The sequence below is a fragment of the Muntiacus reevesi genome, chromosome 15 (genome assembly GCF_963930625.1).
Source record: "Muntiacus reevesi chromosome 15, mMunRee1.1, whole genome shotgun sequence".
Classification (NCBI taxonomy): Eukaryota; Metazoa; Chordata; class Mammalia; order Artiodactyla; family Cervidae; genus Muntiacus; species Muntiacus reevesi.
The window spans coordinates 25008061-25028841 of record NC_089263.1 but is presented as its reverse complement, the minus strand read 5'-3'; the positions used below and the strand labels follow the sequence as shown (position 1 = coordinate 25028841).

General features: G+C 46.1%; 1 protein-coding gene across 3 annotated transcripts in view; it reads right to left on the bottom strand.

Annotated features, from left to right (window-relative positions):
- CEMIP (cell migration inducing hyaluronidase 1) overlaps positions 1–20781 on the bottom strand; it is a 165318-nt gene that overhangs the window by 51881 nt on the left and 92656 nt on the right. For all 3 annotated transcript variants that reach the window (XM_065906575.1, XM_065906573.1, XM_065906574.1), the window contains 8 exons: positions 20303–20441; positions 19337–19573; positions 14896–15075; positions 11589–11659; positions 10725–10820; positions 9999–10120; positions 3981–4113; positions 2990–3181 (listed from right to left, as the gene is read on the bottom strand). In XM_065906575.1, coding sequence (XP_065762647.1) covers positions 2990–3181; positions 3981–4113; positions 9999–10120; positions 10725–10820; positions 11589–11659; positions 14896–15075; positions 19337–19573; positions 20303–20441 — 1170 coding nt within the window. The remainder of the gene's footprint in view (positions 1–2989; positions 3182–3980; positions 4114–9998; positions 10121–10724; positions 10821–11588; positions 11660–14895; positions 15076–19336; positions 19574–20302; positions 20442–20781) is intronic.

Genomic DNA, 20781 nt, shown 5'->3' with positions numbered 1-20781 from the left:
ACAAAAGCCCTAAAGCTTCTGAACAAGATGGTCCCACCCTTGCTTGAGGGGGCTTGGGGGAGTCTGGGTTGTGGGACCTGGAGAGACAGACATGGGCAGTCATGAACCAAAGGAGCTTGGAGGGTCCTGACGGGGGCGTACACTCCTCTTTACTCACTCTCTCCTCCTTGGTCCTCCCAGGACCCAGAGCAGCCCCATCTCACTCTGTCCAGCCTGAACAATCTTCAAGAAGCCGCTAGAACCACTGGTCAAACACTGCCATCTCGAGTCACGCTCGATCATTCACCCCTGAACCATGCTGTGCGGTGAAGCAGAGGTGCCCTCATATCACACGGTTCCCTGTTTCTCAAGGACACTCATGGCACTACCTGCTGTCCTGTTAGGTCCCGTTCATGTTGAAATCTCCCTCCAGGCCTACACGAGCCCAACACTTAGGTGCAGATGGGGGCTGGTGTGAACAGACCAGGGCCTCTTCCAGGCGTGCTCCTTCTTCTCCCTCCCTGAAGGCTGGGCCTCAAAGGCAAGCTTTCACCCCCCTAGAAGCCACAAGGGCAGCGCCAGAATCAGGGTCACCTCACAGAGGGCAGTGACAAAGCTCTAACGTCTGAATGCCACTCCTGCCAAGCGTCCCAGAGGACACCTGGCATCCCAGAAGGCCTGTCTGCCTCTACTGTCCTCGAGAGACACAGAAGTCACCCAGGGAAGACCCAAGGGTCTGGCACTCACTAGGAATTGCTTCCCTTGGTGCCATCCTGTAAGTGGGGAGCTAGGAAGTCTAAGAAGCCATTGTACTTAGAAGAAAGCCCCCATTCTTTCTCAAGCACACTTCCACTAGCCAAAAATACTGTGTCGGATTTAACTTTTTGTAGTTTTGTTTCTAAGATAATAGATATTTTCAATATGTTGGGTATACTTTCTCAATCCATAGTATTCTTCTACCCCCAGATTCTAATACTTCTCTAGGTACAATGGTCCTGTGGCCACTGATATATTTAAGAAAAAATTGTTGGGTTATAGTTGATTTACAGTGGTGTGTTAATTTCTGCTGTACAGTGAAGTAAATCAGTTATATATATATATTTACAGATATATGTATATATATATATATACATACATCCTCTCTTTTTAAAATTCCTTTCCATATAGGCCATTACAGAGGACTGAAGAGAGATCCCTGTGTTGTACAGTAGGTGTTTATCAGCCATCTATTTTATACACAGTAGTGTGTATGTGTCAAGCCCAATCTCTCAATTAATTCCTCCTGCTCTTTAGCCCCTGGTAACCATAAGCTTGTTCTCTACATCAGTGACTCTATTTCTGTTTTGTAGATAAGTTCATTTGTACCTGTTTTTTAGATTCCACATATAGCAGCTGATATTTTTAATGCCTAGTATTGATTTTCCTTTCTCTACTAATACATCTCAATTTTCCTCTGGGAAGTGACTGTATCCATGCAATGCAGTCTTCGAAGGACAGTTAATGATGGGTCCTAGCCAGGGGGTGAGCACATGAGCCATCAACCCAATCAATGCTGTCTCCCTGGAAGGTAACTTTTGAGCACCATGTCCTAGGACATGCAAATAGTGATGCCTTAAGGAGGCTGCCCATGCATTCCTGCACCCCAGACCCCTGAAGCTGCCCTATTTCTGGTCCTTGTTTGCAGCATGACTCCCCAACTTCTATTTAGCTCTCTAAGTTGAATAGTTTCCCAATTAATTCCTATTTTTAAAGTAGTCAAATTAGATTCTGTCGCTTACAACCAAGAACTCTAATCAATACATGATTCCCCTCCCCAAAGAATAATCGACCTGGACTATAAACAAGGTCTCTTTTTACATCTTTGTTGTTGTTTAGTCACTAAGTTGTGTCCAGCTCTTTGTGATCCCATGAAATGTAGCCCACCAGGCTCCTCTGTCCATGGGATTTCCCAGGCAAGAATACTAGATGGGTTGCCATTTTCTCCTCCAGGAGATCTTCCTGACCCAGGAATCAAACCTTCATTTCCAGCATTGGAGGGCAGATTCTTTACCACTGAGCCATTTGGGTAGCGCCTTTTTTAGCTCTCAGTTCAGTTCAGTTCAGTTCAGTCACTCAGTCATGTCCGACTCTTTGTGACCCCATGAATCGCAGCACCCCAGGCCTCCCTGTCCATCACCAACTCCCGGAGTTTACTCAAACTTATGTCCATCGAGTCAGTGATACCATCCAGCCATCTCATCCTCTGTCGTCCCCTTCTCCTCCTGCCCCCAATCCCTCCCAGCATCAGGGTCTTTTCCAATGAGTCAACTCTTCGCATGAGGTAGCCAAAGTATTGGAGTTTCAGCTTCAGCATCAGTCCGTCCAATGAATACCCAGGACTGATCTCCTTTAGGATGGACTGGTTGGATTTCCTTGCAGTCCAATCATCTATAATTCCAGTAACCTCACATAACATAAATAACCAGGGCATTTAAGTCAAGATTTAGGAGAAGAAAAAGGAAATGTAAAAGGTAGAGAAAGAAGACATTTAAATTTTTGTGGTAAGTTAAATTATTGCTAACAAATATTCACTCCCTCCCCTCTGTCTTAATGGGAGAAATAGAGTTCCCCATTCATGTTGAGCTGGATCATATGATCTACTGGAAGGTAGGTGTGAGAGGATTCAAGTTAGGAGCTCAGACCTTAGGAGTCCTCCTATGATTCTGTTCACTTCTCCATCATGAATAATAATATATCCTCGGGAAGAATGAGAGTCACATGGAACTGATCCGAACCCAACCCTTGGAGCCAAGTTTAGTCTAGAAAAGCTGGACTCTACACAGCCTGTAGATGTATTAGTAAGAAATAAAAGTTTGCCATGGAATTTTAAGAAATTTTTGTTGTTGTTGTTGTCATGCAGCATTATCATGGCTATAGCTGATTGACACAAATTTGTTTTGATTTCAGTCAACTTTAAGCCTAGCAATTTTCAGTTTCATCTAGCCTAGGAAGGGGTGAGCAAATGTCCTACCTGCTACTTTGACCTGGTTGGGGGCACAGGTTCTGCAGGGGAGCACCTGGAACTCTTCCGCCTGGTACATGGAGTAATCGGTACTGGCAACGACCAGGGTGTCCCCAGGCTTCCACGACTGTACATTGTCTGCCAGATGCAGGATGGTGCTGTTCACATTGGTGTCGATGGTGACGGTGAGTTTGGGCCTCACTATAACCCAAAATAGGAGAGACTGAGAGATAAACCTTCGTTCCTGGCAAACTTCCACCTCTTCCCTTACCCTCTCTAAATCAGAAAATGCCAGGTTTGCCCAACCAAAACCCAAATCACCAGGCTCGCCCCGAACCAGTCTTGGTATGGGTTTTTTTTTTTTTTTTTTTAAGTCATCAAAAACCCTACCAGAAAAGAGCCATTCATTAGCTCTGGGCAGGGGAATTTTCCACTAACTCCTTAGCTGGAGTTAAATGGGGCTGTCTCTCCACACCCACTTTGCAAAAGATGTAAAACAAATATAGTTTCTCTCAACTATTATTTACAGTAGCTGTCAGCCTCCCCTTCCAAAGAACTCCCATCCTTAATGACTGCCTTCTGGAGATGGCCAAGTGCCCTCGAGAAGAAACCGACCATTTCCAACTCCTGCTAACAAGCACCCCGGGAACTGGGTTTAAAATAATAGCATCCAGAGAGGCCATGGGCTGCGTATCTCTGTGGGGGCGGGCTGCAGGAAGGTCAGCTCTGTCCACGGCACCCTAGTTGCCTTGAATAGGCCCTTCCCCTTCCTGAAAGGCGTATGGGCAGGGTGGGGCTCCACTGGCTCCTGCCAACTCTGAGGACCCTCCCACGGTCCCTGTGTCATAGAAGGGCTCTCCATCAAGAACTTGGCAGGAGCGCCATGTCACTGAGATGCCCGGAGGCGGCTGACCCCGCCGCCCAAACTTGCAGTGCATAGCTGCCAGCAGGAGGAACTGAGCCACGGAGGCAAGTGCGTCCCCAGTAAGGGGCTGCTTACCAGGCTTCCCGCACAGGAACCGCACACGGTAGCTCTGGCAGACTTGGCCCCGGTCGTAGCACACAAACCTATAATCCTGGCCCTTTTTGTAGACAACCTCAGTGGTGAGGTTGACTCCATCCAATGTAGTGGCCTGGGAATGGCACAGAAATTACAAAGTCATTTCTCTTTGTAAAGAAGGAAGGTGATGATTAATGTTACAAACATATACTCACAAGTCTAAAATTGTTGCTGCTGCGAAACTTATTTACAATGGCTTAGACTATTATTCTAACGTTTCCCCTTCTCTATTCTGTTATAAGAAGAGCAGCATGAAGTCACAGGGTGGATAAACATCTTGCCTGGGGTCCCACCATATTTGGTATCCAAACCAGTGAGTGACTACACTGGGGAATGGTTTATGGAGTGTTTATCACCAGCACATGCTCTTTTAAGAGCTGGGCGGGTTGCTTTCTACAACTTGTACCCTCTCATCCACCAGCACATCCACAGTGGCCAACATTTACTGAAGACTCACCGGATCAACCTGCTGGTGCCCCAATGTGACTCCATATCCTGTGGGGAGTCTTTAAAAATACTCTTGCTGGGACTTGTCTGGTGGTCCAGTGGTTAAGAATCCGCCTGCCCATGCAGGGGACATGGGTTTGATCCCTGCTCTGGGAAGATCCTACATGCCTCGGAGCAACAAAGCCTGTGCAGCACAACTACTGAGTCTGTGCTCTAGAGGCGGTGAGACGCAACTACTGAGCCCAAGTGCTGCAACTATTGAAACCTGAGCGCCTAGAGCCTGTGCTCGGCAGCAAGAGAAGCCACCGCAATGAGAAGACTGCACGCCACAACTAGAGTAGCTCCCACTCACTGCAACTAGAGAAAGCTGCCACAGCAGCAAAGACCCAATGCAGCCACCAAAAAAAAAAAAAAGCTCATGCCCAGACCCCGTCCTCAGAGCCTCAGGTTTGATTGTGTTCAGGGTGCAACCTGGACTTGAGAACTTTGAAAGGCTGCCCCAGGGGATTCCAATGGGAAGTTAAGTTTGAGAACCCCTTTTGTAGTTATGGAGCTCCATACATTTTTTTTCAATTTGTTTTTTTATTTTTTGGCCTCACTGTGTATCACATGAAATCTTAGTTCCCTGACGAGGGAATGAACCCTCACCCCCTGCCTTGGAAGCACAGAATCTTAACCACTAGGGGCCACCAGGGAAGTCCCTGAGTTCCATACATTATTAACACACATTATTGCATTCTCTCTTCCTGGCTCTGAGGTCTGTGAGGTTGATGCTGGTTTTACAGATCTGGAAACATACTCAGAGAGGTTGGCCAGTGTCACACAGCTGGTAAGAGGCAGGGCCAGAATCTGAATCTGGACTCATCCAGTGACAGAGCAGTGCCTCGCAGCCCCTTGCGCTGCTGTTCCACCTGTCCTGCGTTCAGTGTCTGTCTCCTACCAGGGCGGTGGGGGGCTCTGGAAGGGCCAGGTATTGCTTCTTCCCTGATCCCAGCATTCAATCCAGAACCAGGCACACAGCAGAGCCTCAGCTGATGGCAGCTCCAAGGCCAGGTAGAGAATATCAGGAGTGGGTTCAGAGGAGGGCACGGTCCCTGCCAGCTAGGGCTCACCCCGGGGCCGGGGTGTGTCTGCACCACCATGGTGGCTGCCATCAGAGACATACAATTTAGAGCAAGGGCCGCAGCTGTTGTCCTTTTTGGCACAAAGACCAAAGGGACCAGGGCTGGCCAAATAGGAAAGCGAAGTATAGTCCATCTAAAAAAAGGGGTGGCACTTTTAGGAAACATTGTTTTGAACCCAGCAGATATCCGTTGTCTGTGGTTTGGGAGGAGAGCTGTGGAAATGTGAGTTTAGCCAGAATGAAAATTCAGCCCTTTCCTGCAGGCAACATGCTCACAGTCCTTATCTGGGGTGGTTCCTGCAGCAGAGAGGCAGGCACTGCCCACTCACCCTTAGAGGAAATCACAAAGGCTCACAGGGATTTAGGTGCAAGTTCAAGGTCACCTGACTTTCAAGCCCACTCCTCTTGACTCCCAGATCTTTTCCCCTGAGGCCAGCATGTTTTTCAGTAGGACATCCCTGAATATTGAGAACTGAGCCTAAAAACATCATCCAGGGGAGTTGGACATTTTTTAAGGTACAACATCCAATAAAAATTTCAAGAAAACCTCTATTCAATTTTATTGTTTTTCTTTTTCTCCCTTTTAAATCATAAGAATGAACTCAGTTTTGGATAAGAAGAGTAAAAAGGGCTTTCCCACTGTTCAGTGAACTTGATCTTGACTTTAAGTAGACACAATGTGATTGTTATTCTAGATAATAATTATAACTAGCAATGTCATAGGCTTCCCTGGTGGCTCAGTGGTAAAGAATCCGCCTGCCAATGCAGGCGATGCAGGTTTGATCCCTGGTCCGGGAAGATCCCCTAGAGAAGGAAAAGGTAACCCACTCTAGTATTCTTGCCTGGGAAATTCCATGGAAAGGGGAGTCTGGCAGGCTGCAGTCCTTGGGGTCACAGAAGAGTCAGATACAAGTTAACGACTAAACAAGCAATATCATGATAAATAATAACATAAGCAAATAATTTTAAAATAATAAAAGAAAATTATGGGCACTCGCTGTAGATCAGAAGCTTCACGTATTGCTGCATTAAATCCACAAAATAATCCCATGAAGGAACAATTATTACCTCCATTTTTGCTTAGGAGGAAACTGAGATACTAAATTAAATAGCTTGACTGATAGATATGGCCAAGTTTGCTAGTGAGGAACCCAGGGTGCAACATTTAAGGCAGAACTCACTCTCCAGGATCACGTGAGTGCAGAGTTGGCACTTGGGAGGCAGTGCCACCTTAAATTTGGTGTTTTGGGCACCTCACAGGTCCCAAAGGATATGTGAGTTCGTTAAGTTGAACAGGCCTTGAAAGGCGGGTGAATTTTAAGAGAGAAGGCGGGAAGCAAGGAGATTTCAGCCCAGGAGAACCATCAGAAGGGTGAAGACATGGGAACAAGGGACTATGGTTTTTGGGTTTGATTTTGCAGAATCACAAATGATCAGATGTTGAAAAACTTTCCTTGAGTTGAGGTCAACTGTGCTAGTCTTAACTATTTCCTTTTTCCTTCCAACTCACCATCCTACCCAGGTGACAAATGTCCTAACACCTGCTCCCCTCCAAAGGATTTGACGGCAGGTATCTCAGGGACCCCTTGTGTGGGGCCCTCAGGGTGATCAGAGGTGGCAAGTGACCCCAGTAACCTGTGATTTCCCATGGTGGCAAAAATAGGCACCTGGGCATTTCAGTTTTGTCTCAGTCTCTCTGGTGGGTTAATTAACGGGCATTTAGCTCCTGGCAGATGTGTCTCACACTCTATTGATAAAGAGAATGAAATCTTGCTTCTCTCACCTGTGGTAAACATAGCATAATCCTGGTTTTGCTTTTTTGACTTCAGAAAAACCCAGAGTAGCTTCTATCTCATTGCCTCTGATGACTATAAAGAAATGCTCTGGCTAAGGCTGGGGTCACTACTGACAAATGGTTGATGGCAAGAAAGGGGGTGAGCCTGACATTTTCAGGATAGAGCACTTCCTGTTTCTTTTCTTTTTTAATTTGTATTGGAGTATAGTTACTTTACTATGTTGCATCAGTTTCTGTTGTTCAGCAAAGTAAATGGGCCCTGCAGTGTGGTGGCAGACTGGTGGTTACAGAGTATGGGGCTGGCTCCCCATGGAAGGTCTGGGATTGTTGAGTTGGTGAGCAGTCATGTTGTCCTTGTTGTTTAGTCACTAAGTCATGTTCGACTCTTTTCAACCCCATGGACTATGGCCCACCAGGCTCCTCTGTCCATGGGATTTTCCAGGCAAGAATACTGGAGTGGGTTGCCATTTCCTTCTCCAGGAGATCTTCCTAATCCAGGGATAGAATCTGAGTCTTCTGCAGTGTAGGCAGATTCTTTACCACTGAGCCTGGGACGTGAGCAGTCATATGCTATTATATGTATGACATATGGGAAAATACATATATTTTCACTGGTTTAGTCTGTTCTCTCCAAGCCTTCAGTAAAGTTTTACAGACTGTTTAAGCCTGGGATTAGTGGTACTTTGACACTCTCTGGGAAGAGTCCATATCAGCTGGGAGCAAAGTTCCTGAGAGTAAGAAATGCCTAAGGAAAGCTATTTTCCTGGCATGGAGAAGTGGTCTTCTCAACAACAGTGGGCTGGAGCCAGACAGCTGGCAGAGCAAACACTGGAGGGATTTGCAGAGCATGGACACATTCCTCGAGGATTTCCAGAAATGCTTGGGGAGGGAGCAGCCCTGGTGTAGGACTGGACTTCCTGTAGCCAAGTGATTTGGAGGAATCCAATTTGGGCTCTCTCAGAATTAGAGCTGGAACATGCAGGGTTGCAAGAAAAAATTAAAGTTAAATCTGAGAAGTATGTGCTTTGGGGGAGTCAGCGCTTTTTTATTCTCTTGGACCCAAGAAGAGTCTATAACATGTAATGGAATCTGGGTAAATCCTTCTCAACCACACTGGAGCCATGTGAATGAACAGCCTTGGCCCAACAATGAGAAAGGTTTCCCTGGCCTTTGCTGACCGCAGAACCGACTGTCCTCTCTTGGAAAAGTGGTCCCTAGTCCTGCGGTCCCTCTATATTGCAAGACAGAGGGCAGAAGTCATGCCTTGGGGGTGGAGGGATATGGAGGAGTGAAAACAGTCAGATGATCTGGAACCTGAAGTTAGATAATCTGAGAAAAGGTGGTGTACAAATGTTGCTATTTTTATTGCCTGAAAGAACATAAAATGGGCAGAGACGGTCTTCCTGGAATGACTCCAAATTCTCGTGTGTGTGTGTGTGTGTGTGTGTGTGTGTGTGTGTGCTCAGTCACGTTGGACACTTTGCAACCCTGTGGATTGTGGCCTGTCAGTCTCCTCTGTCCATGGGATTCTCCAGGCAAGAATACTGGAGTGGGTCACCATGCCTTCCTCCAAGGGTTCTTCCCAGCCCAGGGATCTAACCCTTATCTCTTGCGTTTCCTGCGTTGGCAGGAGGATTCTTTACCACTGAGCCATCTGGGAAGCCAAATTCTCTATCAGACATTTAAGTGGCCCCAAATCTTGTTTTGGAAGAAGACCAGGCATAAGGAAATAAACTCCATCTCTTTGCCTATGTCTCTGTCTTTCCTATTCTCCTTTGAGCTCTCAAGCTCACCAGCTGAGCCACTGAGTTGTGAGAGCTGCCCATCTGTGCCACACTTTCATGATGGAGCCAGCTGAGAAAGCCTAGGACCTCTTTGCTCGGTCACTCAGTTGTGTCTGACTCTTTGTGACCTGCTGAACTGTAGCCTGCCAGAGTCCTCTGTTCATGAGATTCTTCAGGCAAGAATACTGCAGTGGGTTGCCATTTCCTAATCCAGGCAATCTTTCTGACTCAGGAATTGAAGCCATATCTTTTGTATCTCCTGCCTTGGCAGGTGGGTTCTTTACTACTAAGTACCATCTGGGAAGCCCAGGTCCCCTTTGAACAGAGTTAACTCCAAGTGAAGATCCCAAGCAAATACTGTCCATTCTGTGAAGGCTGACTTTCACTAAGTGGAGAGCAAGGCTGTGGGTGAACTCCACCTGGGCTGGTCTCAGCCTAAACCTGAATTCCAGTTACACCCTGTGAACTTGAAGCCCCCAAAGAAATGAATGGGTGCATGAAGCCAAGAAGGTCAAACACTCCCCGCACTGGGCACCCTCACCCATGGCTGAAGATGCAGATTGAGGAGACAGAAAAGGAACTCTTCAGCAAGACCCAGAAGAGAATCTGAATCCTGGCTTTGAAAGTCACAGGTGGGGAGGCCTGCAGCATACAATCAACTTTCAGGTCAGTTTTTAAAACGAAAACACTACTCTCTGGCATTACTGACATCACAGGAGGGCCATGAGACTCACACCACTCAGATAGTAAGAGAGTTTGTGATCTACAGCATCTTTTTCAAGACAAAGCTTTGATAACTTCTTGGTTACCTGTATATCAATGGGGCGATTGCAGATTTTCCCTGGGTGAGTGACCCCGAGGTCTGAAATTTTCTCTCCACCTTTTGTGTAAGGCACTTGGTCATGTTCGAACCACTCTGTCCACTCCACATCTGGGCAGAAAGCAAAGATCAGGGTTAGGCAAGCAGGGCGCTGAGACTGGCCATGCTGGACGCAGCCTCTGAGTACCCTCGGCCCAGTGGGAATCAAATATCATATGCTCAGGCTCTCACCAGGCTGGCTTCCAGAGGCTTGTAATCCATCTGCCAACCTCCCCAACTCCCCCAAATTTTCATTACAAGTGACTCTTACTGACTATCTTATTTTATAAAAGCAACAGATATTCTTCATTATTGCCAAAAGGAAAAAGATGAGATACAGCCACAAACCCATTATCCAAGGGTGCTCGTGAAGATTGTTGCTCTCCACGCCACCCTCCATGTCCCTGTGTGTGAGCTCCTTGAAGGCCAAGTCCTACTACTGTCTGCATTCCCTGTCAGTGCCATTGCCTGGCCCAGAAGAGGCATTCCCTGAGAAGGCACATCCCTCTGGGTTATTCGCCACTGAGCCCGGATTAAAGACAGCTCTCAGCTGCCAACTGAGTTGACATTGGAGCCATCAAGTGGCCTTACTGGTGGAAAGAAAAATTCTCCTTCTGCAAAGTCCCGACTTTTTAACCCACTCTGGAATTTTACCAAGGGGTCCCAAGCTTCTCACCTTGAACCCACTCGCTGGATGAGGAGACGTTGAAAAGCTCACCATGCTCTGTCCGGAAGAGTTTGAACACCCGGGCAGCAGCAGAGCCATAGTGTCCTATCAAAGAGGAGATCAGAGGCATCAGCGACCACACAGACCCCCAAATTAAGAAAGATGTGATGTTAAGGTAGAGAAAACCCCCTGCACACGTGAATCTTGAACTACTTCATCATCTTACCTTTTTTTTTTTTTTTTTTGGCCACAAGGGATGTGGGATCTTAGTTTCCTAACCAGGGATGGAACCTATGTCCCCTGCAGTGAAAGCACAGAGCACTAACCACTAGACTGCCGGGGGAAGTCCTCAAAGCATCTTTTTAGATCAAAATATTACTCTTGCTGCTTCTGACCCAGTTCTCATCTTTCCTGTGTCACTTGTTTGGGATTAAACCAATGACAATCTCTTTGCAAATGTAAACATTATGTTAGTGATCGACCTTAAACCAGTATGAACTTTTGCCACTCACGTAACCTGGCCATTAAGCAGCTAGTCACTCAACAGTGTGTTGGGAGATGGATCAGCCATGTTCTGGGGAAGGAGAAGGGTATGTGTTTGGTCAAGTCCAACTCTTTGCGATCCCATGGACTATATGTCGCCAGCCTCCTCTGTCTATGGTATTCTCCAGGTAAGAATTCTGGAGTAGGTTGGCATACCTTCCTCCAGGGGATCTTCCCAGCCCAGGGATCAAACCTGAGTCTCTTATGACTCCTGCATTGGCAGGCGGATTCTCTACCACTGCACCATCTGGGAGGAGAGTGGTTCAAAAAGCCCCTGAGCCTATTGGTCAGAAAAACCCAGAGGGGGAATGGCCTTTCGCCATTTATTACCATGATACTCGATGTGGTCTTCGACGGAAGAAGAGGGATTTCCTTTCACAGTTAGGAAACTCCAAGGGTGTCTGAAAAAAAGACAACAATAAAAAGCAAAGTTTTCACTTGTATGAGCCTGTACCAGAGGCAGAGTTAACACAGAGTATCACAGTGAGGCTGTTTGGGGAAATGAGTTCCTGGGCTGGGCTTCCCTTCTCCAAAAGAACAAGAGCCTTTCTCAGCAAGCCCTGGCTTTCCTAACCATCGGAAAGGCCATCTGACCAGCCTGATGTTTGTGGATCCTAAGCCTCTGCAGCTCCATTCTGGCAGTAGATGGGGCATGAATGATAAACAAACAAGCCCATAGACCCACATACCACTTGCCAGGCTCAGTGAGGTCCTGAAGCAAGTGTTCTGAGTCCTTCAGGAAAACAAGGAGACATACTCCAAGGGAGAAAGGTTATTTCTCTCCCAAGTTAAACTCGAGGAAAACTGGGCAGATGTGTCTGAGTCCCCAGAAATCGGCACTGGACCTTGGGAAGGAAAGAGATGCCTTTTTTCCATGAGGACTGAAGGAGGAAAAAGAAGGGGTCTGATTTTGGAAAGTCATACTCTTCTTCTCTCCATTGAAATATGCACTGCTCTAAGGCAGGGAGGTTTTCTTATTCATCTTTATCCAACCTCTAATACCTAAGCCACCCTCTCTCTTAATATGAGCTATCAATAGCTCATATTTGTTTGATCATTTTTGTTTTGATCTCATCTTCAGATCAAAGGTTGGGGTTCATTGAGGTTGGAGATTAGACTGTGTCACACTTGCTTAAAAATCTTTCAATGCCTGCTGACTTGGATGAAGGGCAAGCTTCTCTGCACTGAGCAAAAGGCTATCCTGTGCCCACCTTGCCAACTTCATCTCTCTTCCTTCCCCTTCTTGTTCTTTCACATGCCATCATCAATTCTTTTATGTCTACCTTTCCTTGAGAGCTCAAGACTTCCCGCAAGACCTCACGACTTCCTGCAAGAACTCAATATGACTAGCCCCTTCCTGGTGCTTTATTTCAATTTCTGCTCAATAATCACTTCCTGGATAAATGAACTCATGATGGGCCCAAGTCTCAGAACTTCTGCCGATTTTAAGTGCTCTGAGTTTGTCATTCAAAGTGGGTCTATATACAAATCAAGGGTAACAATGTAACTCCTGCCTATGTATCTCCTTCACTCACAGAACATATTAAGAGCACCCATCTTGAGCACTGAAGAATTAATGCTTTCAAACTATGGTGTTGGAGAAGACTCTTGAGAGTCCCTTGGACAGCAAGGAGATCAAACCAGTCAATCCTAAAGGAAATTAACCATGAAAATTCACTGGGAGGACTGATGCTGAAACTCCAATACTTCGGCCTCCTAATGTGAAGAGCTGACTCATTGGAAAAGACCCTGATGCTGGGAAAGATTGAGGGCAGGAGGAGAAGGGGGCAACAGAGGATGAGATGGTTGGATGGGATCACCAACTCAATGGGCATGAGTTTGAGCAAACTCCAGGAGATAGTGGAAGACAGGGAAGCAAGATAAGCAACAGAAAAGGGAAAATATCAGCTTTAGATCACATGGACGTCTAGAGAGGACCCACATGCCTCTCCTCTACTTTTCCTATTATTCCTACACCACCAATTCAAATCAACAGATAGATTAAGAACTGGAGGCACATTTAGCATCTCCAAAGCATGTTTCCCAGTCTCTGACACTGATCTCTTTTTTAAAAAGTAATAATACCCAAATATGTTTATTGAACAAACCACATTCTCTCTCACTGAATTGATACTGCCTATATTATACATTGGGGCTTCCCTGGTGACTCAGCAGGCAAAGAACCTTCCTGCAAGGAAGGAGATATTGGAGATGCAGGTTCAATCACTAGATAAGGAAGATCCCCTGGAGGAGGAAATGGCAACCCACTCCAGTATTCTTGCCTAAACAATCCCATGGATAGAGGAGCCTGGCATGCTGCAGTCCATAGGGTCACAAAGAGTCGGATACAACTGAGTGACTGAACAACAATAATGCTTTCCATGGCTCTTGAGAAGAGTTGCTAATGCTCATTGAGTTTTATTCTGTGATACCCACAGGGGCAAACACTTTGCTCATATCATCAGCTTTACCCTCCCCAGAGTCCTCTGAGCTGACTCCTGGAATATCCCATTTTACACATCACGGGGACAGTTCAAAGAGATGGTGTGTCACTTGGATGCCATCACCTAGGAGGAGGTCCAGCCCAGACTCAAGATTCAGGACAAATTGGATGCCAGATCTTGGACCTTCTGCTGAGGCCATATGTAGCCAGTCTCTTTGTGGTTCTACCTCTTGGTGTAGATTAACAAACTGGCCTTTTGGCTTATGTGACAATGAAACAGCAATGCCCTCAGTTTTTATCAACAAAGGAGCCTTATAATACTACAGTGTCATTGTCATCTTTGGCTGCTCAAGTTTCCTGCCCAAATCCTTCCAGAGGGAGTTGCCCATGAGCAGGTGGAAAATGAACCCTGGAACCTGAAGCCCTGCTCCTGCCCAGGGGGACTCTACCCAGTCAGTAAAATTGCTTTGCTCAGAGCCCAGAAGAGCCTCTGGCCTGCCCCCATCTTGCCCATCATCTGCAGAGTCGAAGGGCGGGGCGTTTCTATCTCCAACAGCCACGGGAAAGATGATCTCAACTTTCCGCTAAACCGAGATCTGATTCAACATGATTCAAAGGTGTGGCTACTGTTGGATAAACCATAACACATTTATCTTGATGCCAAAGCGTGCATGCACACCGCCAGAGTCAGGCATGACGCTGCAAACCCAGGCAAACAAAGCTCGCCCTGGGGCACATCAAAGTGCCCCTTCTGCTGGGAGGGTCTTGGCAGGGCAGAGGCACTTCATGTGGTCTCTAAACAGATGTCTGCCAACCCCCCAAGGCACATTATGATCCCTTCACCAAAGGAAAGGAAAATGACCATTCATTGTACATCTGAGGCACAGTTCTTATCCACGGTAGATACTCAATTAATATTTAGTAAGTGACTGATTGAATGAATGAGTTTATACAGACAGAGAGCTTTGAAGTTTGAAGAGTGGAATATGCTTGTAGGAAAAACTAGGTTCCCTTTAAAAACAAGTCGTAATACATCCGATGCAGATGGATGAGTGTGCCTGCATCCTCCAGGGTCACCCTTGAGGGTCACGTGGCCCTGGGGAAACCAGGAAGCAAGTTAGGTAAAGTCTGTCTGGGCTAGCATTGCTTTAGTGTTCTGGAGCCTGGGGAAGTGATGGAAGTGATGACCCATACCTGAATCCAAGGTGTAGAAAGTGTTTGCTGCCCAGTTTGGTCATCGCCTTCCTGGCCACATCATCCAAATTTCGAGAGCCTTCATCATTCACAGCAACAGAAAGGATCCTGCCATTGGGCACAGCATTTAAATATTGGGCCAGACGCTCACTCTCTTTCTTGGATCTGTAGGTGTCAAATCTGAAAGGGGCAGGGAGAGGGAATATTAATAGTCCTAACAGCAGCGCAAAAAAAGAGCTCTAAGCACCTACCTGTGGTAAGACAGCTAACATGCCATCCAAAATCTCAAGAGTCACGATTTTTCAAGAAAAGAGCTTTTATTACAGAAATAAAAAATCATCTGAGACTTGTCAAAGATAATCCATCCTCATACATATAAAGCAGCTATGAAATGGAGATCTCAAAAAACCCACTTCACAGGTGACAATAATTTACAAAGGAAAGATAAAATTTTGTGATGATCCCAACTCTAAATATAAATCAAACTTATTAAGTATAAAGATTTTGTACAATGACAATGGAAATTCCAAAAGAATTTGTCTTGGAACTTAACAAGCGAAATAGTTCTACAAGGAATCTACAAAAATAAACCACCATGAATAGCCAAGATTTGAGAAAAGGAAAACAAAGGCGGTTAGGGGATGTGGGTGGTGGGAATGTGTGGATGCTCAGGGGTCCTCAAACTTACTTTTAATTGTTTCTGTAACCTGGTCTGACCTCACCTAGGCCCCTTCCTTCTCCACTGACCTTTCCCCTGAAATGCCCACTATAATCCTAGCATATCTCAGGGTCTCATGATCATACCACAAGCTCACTCCTGCCTTCACTCTATCATTCTAACCTTCTCTCCAGCCAATCAAATGCTTACTACCTCCCCAGAGCTGATCTAGGTTCTTATTTCTCTGAGTAACCTTATGCAAGTAACCTCCAAGTGACCAGGTCTCAAGTTACCATAGCCTGCATTTCTGCGTGTGTTTAGTGTTTATTAATATTTTTATTCAGACACCTTCAGCTGTCAGGTTCTTGAGCCCACTGACTCATACTTTACCCAAAGGAGACAAGGAAGGAGCAGGCATCCTGACTTTGGAATCTCCACACCAGCTATCAGTATAACATCTCATTATCCACTTCAATGATGAATTCAATTTGATTGGCTGCCGCAAGTAATCCATATTGTACTACTTAAGAAGCAGAGCTATATCCAGAGAAAACCAGAGTTCAAAAGAATGCATGCACCCTAATGTTCTTTGCAGCACTGCTTACAATAGTCAAGACATGGAAGCAGCCTAAATGTCTATCTACAAAGGAATGGATAAAGAAGATGTGGTATATATACACAATGGAATATTACTCAGCCATAAAAAGGAACAAAACAACACCAGCTGCAGAGACATGGATGGACCTCAAGACTGTCATTCAGAGTGAAGTAAGTCAGAGAGAGAAACAAATATCATATTAGATCACTGAAATGTGGAATCTAGGAAAATGGTACAGATAAGCCTATTTGCAAAACGGAAATAGAGACACAGATATAGAGAACTAATATATGGACACCAAGGGGGGAAAAGGAGTGGGATGAACTGGGAGATTGGGATTGACATATATACACTACAATGTACAGACTAGATACCTAATGAGAACAGGGGACTCTACTCGGTGCTCTGCGGTGACCTAAACGGAAAGGAAATCCAAAAATGAGGGATACATGTATACGTGTAGCTGATTCACTTTTTTTCACAGCAGAAACTAATACAAGACTGTAAAGTGACTGTAAAAGTTAATAATAAAAATTAAAATAAGAATAAATTGAATATAATATAATAAAATTTTAAAGAAAGGAGCAGCATTCAGGAGTCAGAGCACAACTGAGTAGACCATTCTCTCTCCTCTGAAGGGAGGAGCTCTCTGATAGCCTTTGTGTCAATCAAGTGCATCCTGGTTGCATTACCCCTGGGTTGAGGATTGCTCCACCCCAGGCCAAGCAGGTGGCTATCACTAGGGGACCCATGAGGGCAATTTAGTGACTCAGGGTCTGGGCAGATTTGGGTTGAATCCCAGCTCCAACACTCCTAAGCCTTGTGATGCTGAGCTCCTCTATCCAAGGGATTCTCCAGGCAAAAATACTGGAGTAGGTAGCCATTTCCTCCTCCAGAGGATCTTCCCAACCTAAGGGTCAAACCCACATTTCCTGCATTGCAGGCAGATTGTTTTTTTATTTTTTACTATCTGAGCCACCAGGGAAGTCTCTGAGCAAATTTAGCCTCACTCAACCTCAGTGCTCTCATCTGTATAACAACAGAATCACCTCCCAGGGCATTTATGAGGATTCAATTATATATAGTGGAGAAAGTGGTTAACACAGGATTTTGCACAAAGTCCAGTGATTGTATTATTGTTACTGATATTCACTGGAGGGCAAGGTGAATGGGCCAGCCTACACCATATCACAGCCAGTTCTTGATGCCTTCCTGTGGATGCTCATGGCTCCTGCCCTGTTTTTGAGGAATTCAATATCCCCATCCTCTAGCAGCACCCGGACAGCTGTGTCTGCTTGCCACTCCAGCTGTGCCCTTCCTCATGTCTCTTTCTCTGCAAATGGCCTGGACTGGCCTCTGCAGGGTCCGGGCAAGAAGCCCTGGGAGCTTCCTGGTCAGGTCCAGCCTCTGAAGAGTCTACCAGCTCACACCCAAGCCTGGAGAGAGGACAGGGAGAAGAGACTTGCTGTGTCTGCCTTCTGAATATCTCTCCAGTCCATCCCCTTCTATCGCCGCTGCTTCTACCTGAATCCTCGCCAGCGACCTCTTCTGCCCAGAACATGTGGAAGCCTCTGAACCGCCTCTGCTATCTTTACTTTTTTAAAAAAATAATTTCATGTATTTATTTTTGGCTGTGCTGGGTCTATGTTACTGAGTGGGCTTTTAGCTAGTTGCAGGGAGCAGAGGACTACTCTTCATTGCAGTGCACGGCTTCTTATTGCAGGGGCTTCTCTTGTTGATCACAGGCTCTAGGGAACTCGGGCTTCAGTAGTTGCAGCACATGGGCTCAGCTGTTGCAGCTCCCAGGCTCTATAACAAGTCTCAATAGTTGTGGTGTGCGGGCTTAGTTGCTCTGTGGCATGTGGAATCTTCCCAGACTAGGGATCAAACACATGTCACATGCATTGGCAGGCAGATTCTTTACCACTGAGCCACCAGGGAAATCCTGAGCTTTACTTTAGCTCTCTACAAACAATCCACTCTCTACAGAGCAGCCAATTCTTTCAAATTAGATGGTATTCTTCTTGACTTTTTTACTTCTTTTTTATTTATTTAATTTTATGAATTTTCAATTGGTAGATAATTGCTTTACAAAGTTGTGTTCATTTCTGCTATACAAAAATGCAAATCAGCCATCAGTATATGTTAATGTATATATAAGGAATCTAGAAGAATGGTACTGATGAGCTTATTTGCAGGGCAGGAATAGAGATGAAGATGTAGAGAATGGTCTTGTGGACACAGCAGGGGAAGGAGAGGGTGGGACGAATTGAGAGAGTAGACCTGACATACACATACTCCCATATGTAAGCCAGAGAGATAGTGGAAGCTGCTGTAGACACAGGGGGTCAGTGTGGTGATCTGTGATGACTGAGACAGGTGGGATGGGGGAGGGGGAGGGAGGCTCAAGAGAGAGGGGATAATGTAAATGTGGTGGTTTAGTCGCTAAGTTGTGTCCAACTCTTACAATCCCATGGACTGTAGCCTGCCAGGCTCCTCTGTCCATGGGATTCTTTAGGCAAGAATACTGGAGTGAGTTGCCATTTCCTTCTCCATAGTTATGGCTAAATCAGATCATTTTTTTCTTAAAGCACTTTGGTGGCTTTGCATTCTGCTAAGAATAAAATCCACCTCCTCACTGGGCCTCCCAGGCCGCACACCTGCCTCTGCCTGAAACTCCATCATTGCATGTCATTTCCATCACTCTCTGCCCTCCCACCTCTCTGCTGGTCCTTCTGTCCTATGAACATCACGCACTTTCTCAGCCCTGGTCCTTGCACTTGGTGCTCTCAGTCTTGAACAATCATTCCCTGACTCAGCCTCACCCCAAAGTCCTCGGCTCCAATGTCTCTTATTTACGCTAGGCTCCCTGACCACGTGATGTAAGATGACCTTCCTGAGTTACTCTGCACCACCTATGTCTTCCCCCTAATTACCGATGATCCCAGCCTGAAACTATGCTGTGTGAACATGTGCATGTGTGTGTGTGAATGTGCCTGTGCCTGTTCAATTCAGCTTCATGAGGCAGATGCCTCGGGAAGGAGAGACCTAACTCCTTGAGATTAAGGATTTCTGTTTTGCTCACGGCTCAGCACCCTGAGTGGCCTCTGGCTAGGACACACATCCAGTGTATGTTGAATGAATGAATGAATGAATGAATGTGTTGCTGTGAAGGTAAACCTTACCTGTCAGAATGGATGACTGTTCCTGATTTGGGGTCAATGACATGGACAATGACTCCACGGTGACCCCAGCTCCTTTCAAAAAAATAGCCTCCCTCTTCCAGGCCACCCGGGTGAAGAGTCTTGTTCAGAAACGTCCAGGAGAGCTTCTTCTGTCCATGCAACTCAAGGGTACCTCCTCTGTCGACACCAATGTACTTGAGGCCAAAGTAGGGATCTAGCTGAATGCCATCATCAGCCCTATGAGAGAAAACGGCTCTCTGTGGTCGTCCAACATCTCTGTTTAGTGGCTGCTGAGGCCAGAGGGGATGGCACTGCTGCTGACTCCCACTGTGGCCACTGTAGAACCAATCACACCTGGTGACTGCCCAAGATCAGTAGACATAGCATGAGCAACCAAGATAGCCCCAAGCCAGAACAAAATGAGTCCAACAGGCCAAGCAGAAATACTCATCAATATCAACATGTTGGCACTTCTTTCCAGGTCTAAGTGCATTATATTTCGGTCCATATCAGATGTGGAATCACCTGGACAACTATTGCATACCCTGTGTATTCTTGGCTACTGCTTCTGAGAACTCTCAACTGCTTAGTCATGGAGCATAGCCAGAGGCAAATACTGCCTGGAATTTTTCTTTATCTTGTCCATCAGAGCCTATTAATAAACATTCAAAGAGACTCCCTGAGCCATGACATGATTAGAAAGCAACTGAAAGGGGGGCAGGGGTTTCTGTAACTTAAGTCCAGACCTGAGCCACAGTAAATAAAATACCTCGTGTACTTCTCCAACTCACCCAAATTGCCAGTGTCTGTCTTGCTCCTGATTGTGATCTGGCAGGATGTAGTGATAATTCCTTTCTTGCACTAAAGGCTTGCTGTCTCACCTTCCTCTTTTCTATGGACATTCTCCCCCACATCAGATCCAAGGGTGGCATGGTACCCACGGTAGCGTGGGGACTGTCTACCCACCTTCCATACAAAACGATGCTGAAATTGCCCTGGAAAGGGCAGAGGGCGCTTCCAGCATGCAGCTCTCCTCCGCTGTCAATGAGGATGTGCCGGGTACGCAAAACAATGGCCTCATCTTGGTCTTTAATGACTAGCTTTCCTGAAGAGGTAGGAATGGAGTGAGGTTGAAGAACACAAGTGTTAGTGATGAGATTCTAGCAGAGAGAAGGGCAGACCTCCTGAGCCCCCCATCTCCTCCAGGCAGGCAAGAAGGCCTCCTTCATGTACTTCTGTTTGCTGTGCTTATGATGTTTACTTTTCTGTCTGTCTTGCGATGGGTAAATATTGCCTGCTTGGTTTGTTGCCTTCACTGTGTGCTCTGCCTTCAATGAGTAAGCATCTGAAAGTCAGATAAGCAGAACTGCTCAGAGCACCAATAAGGAGTTTCCTCTATAAATGCTTCTTTCATTAAGATTGGACTCTGACAAGGCATTCCTTAA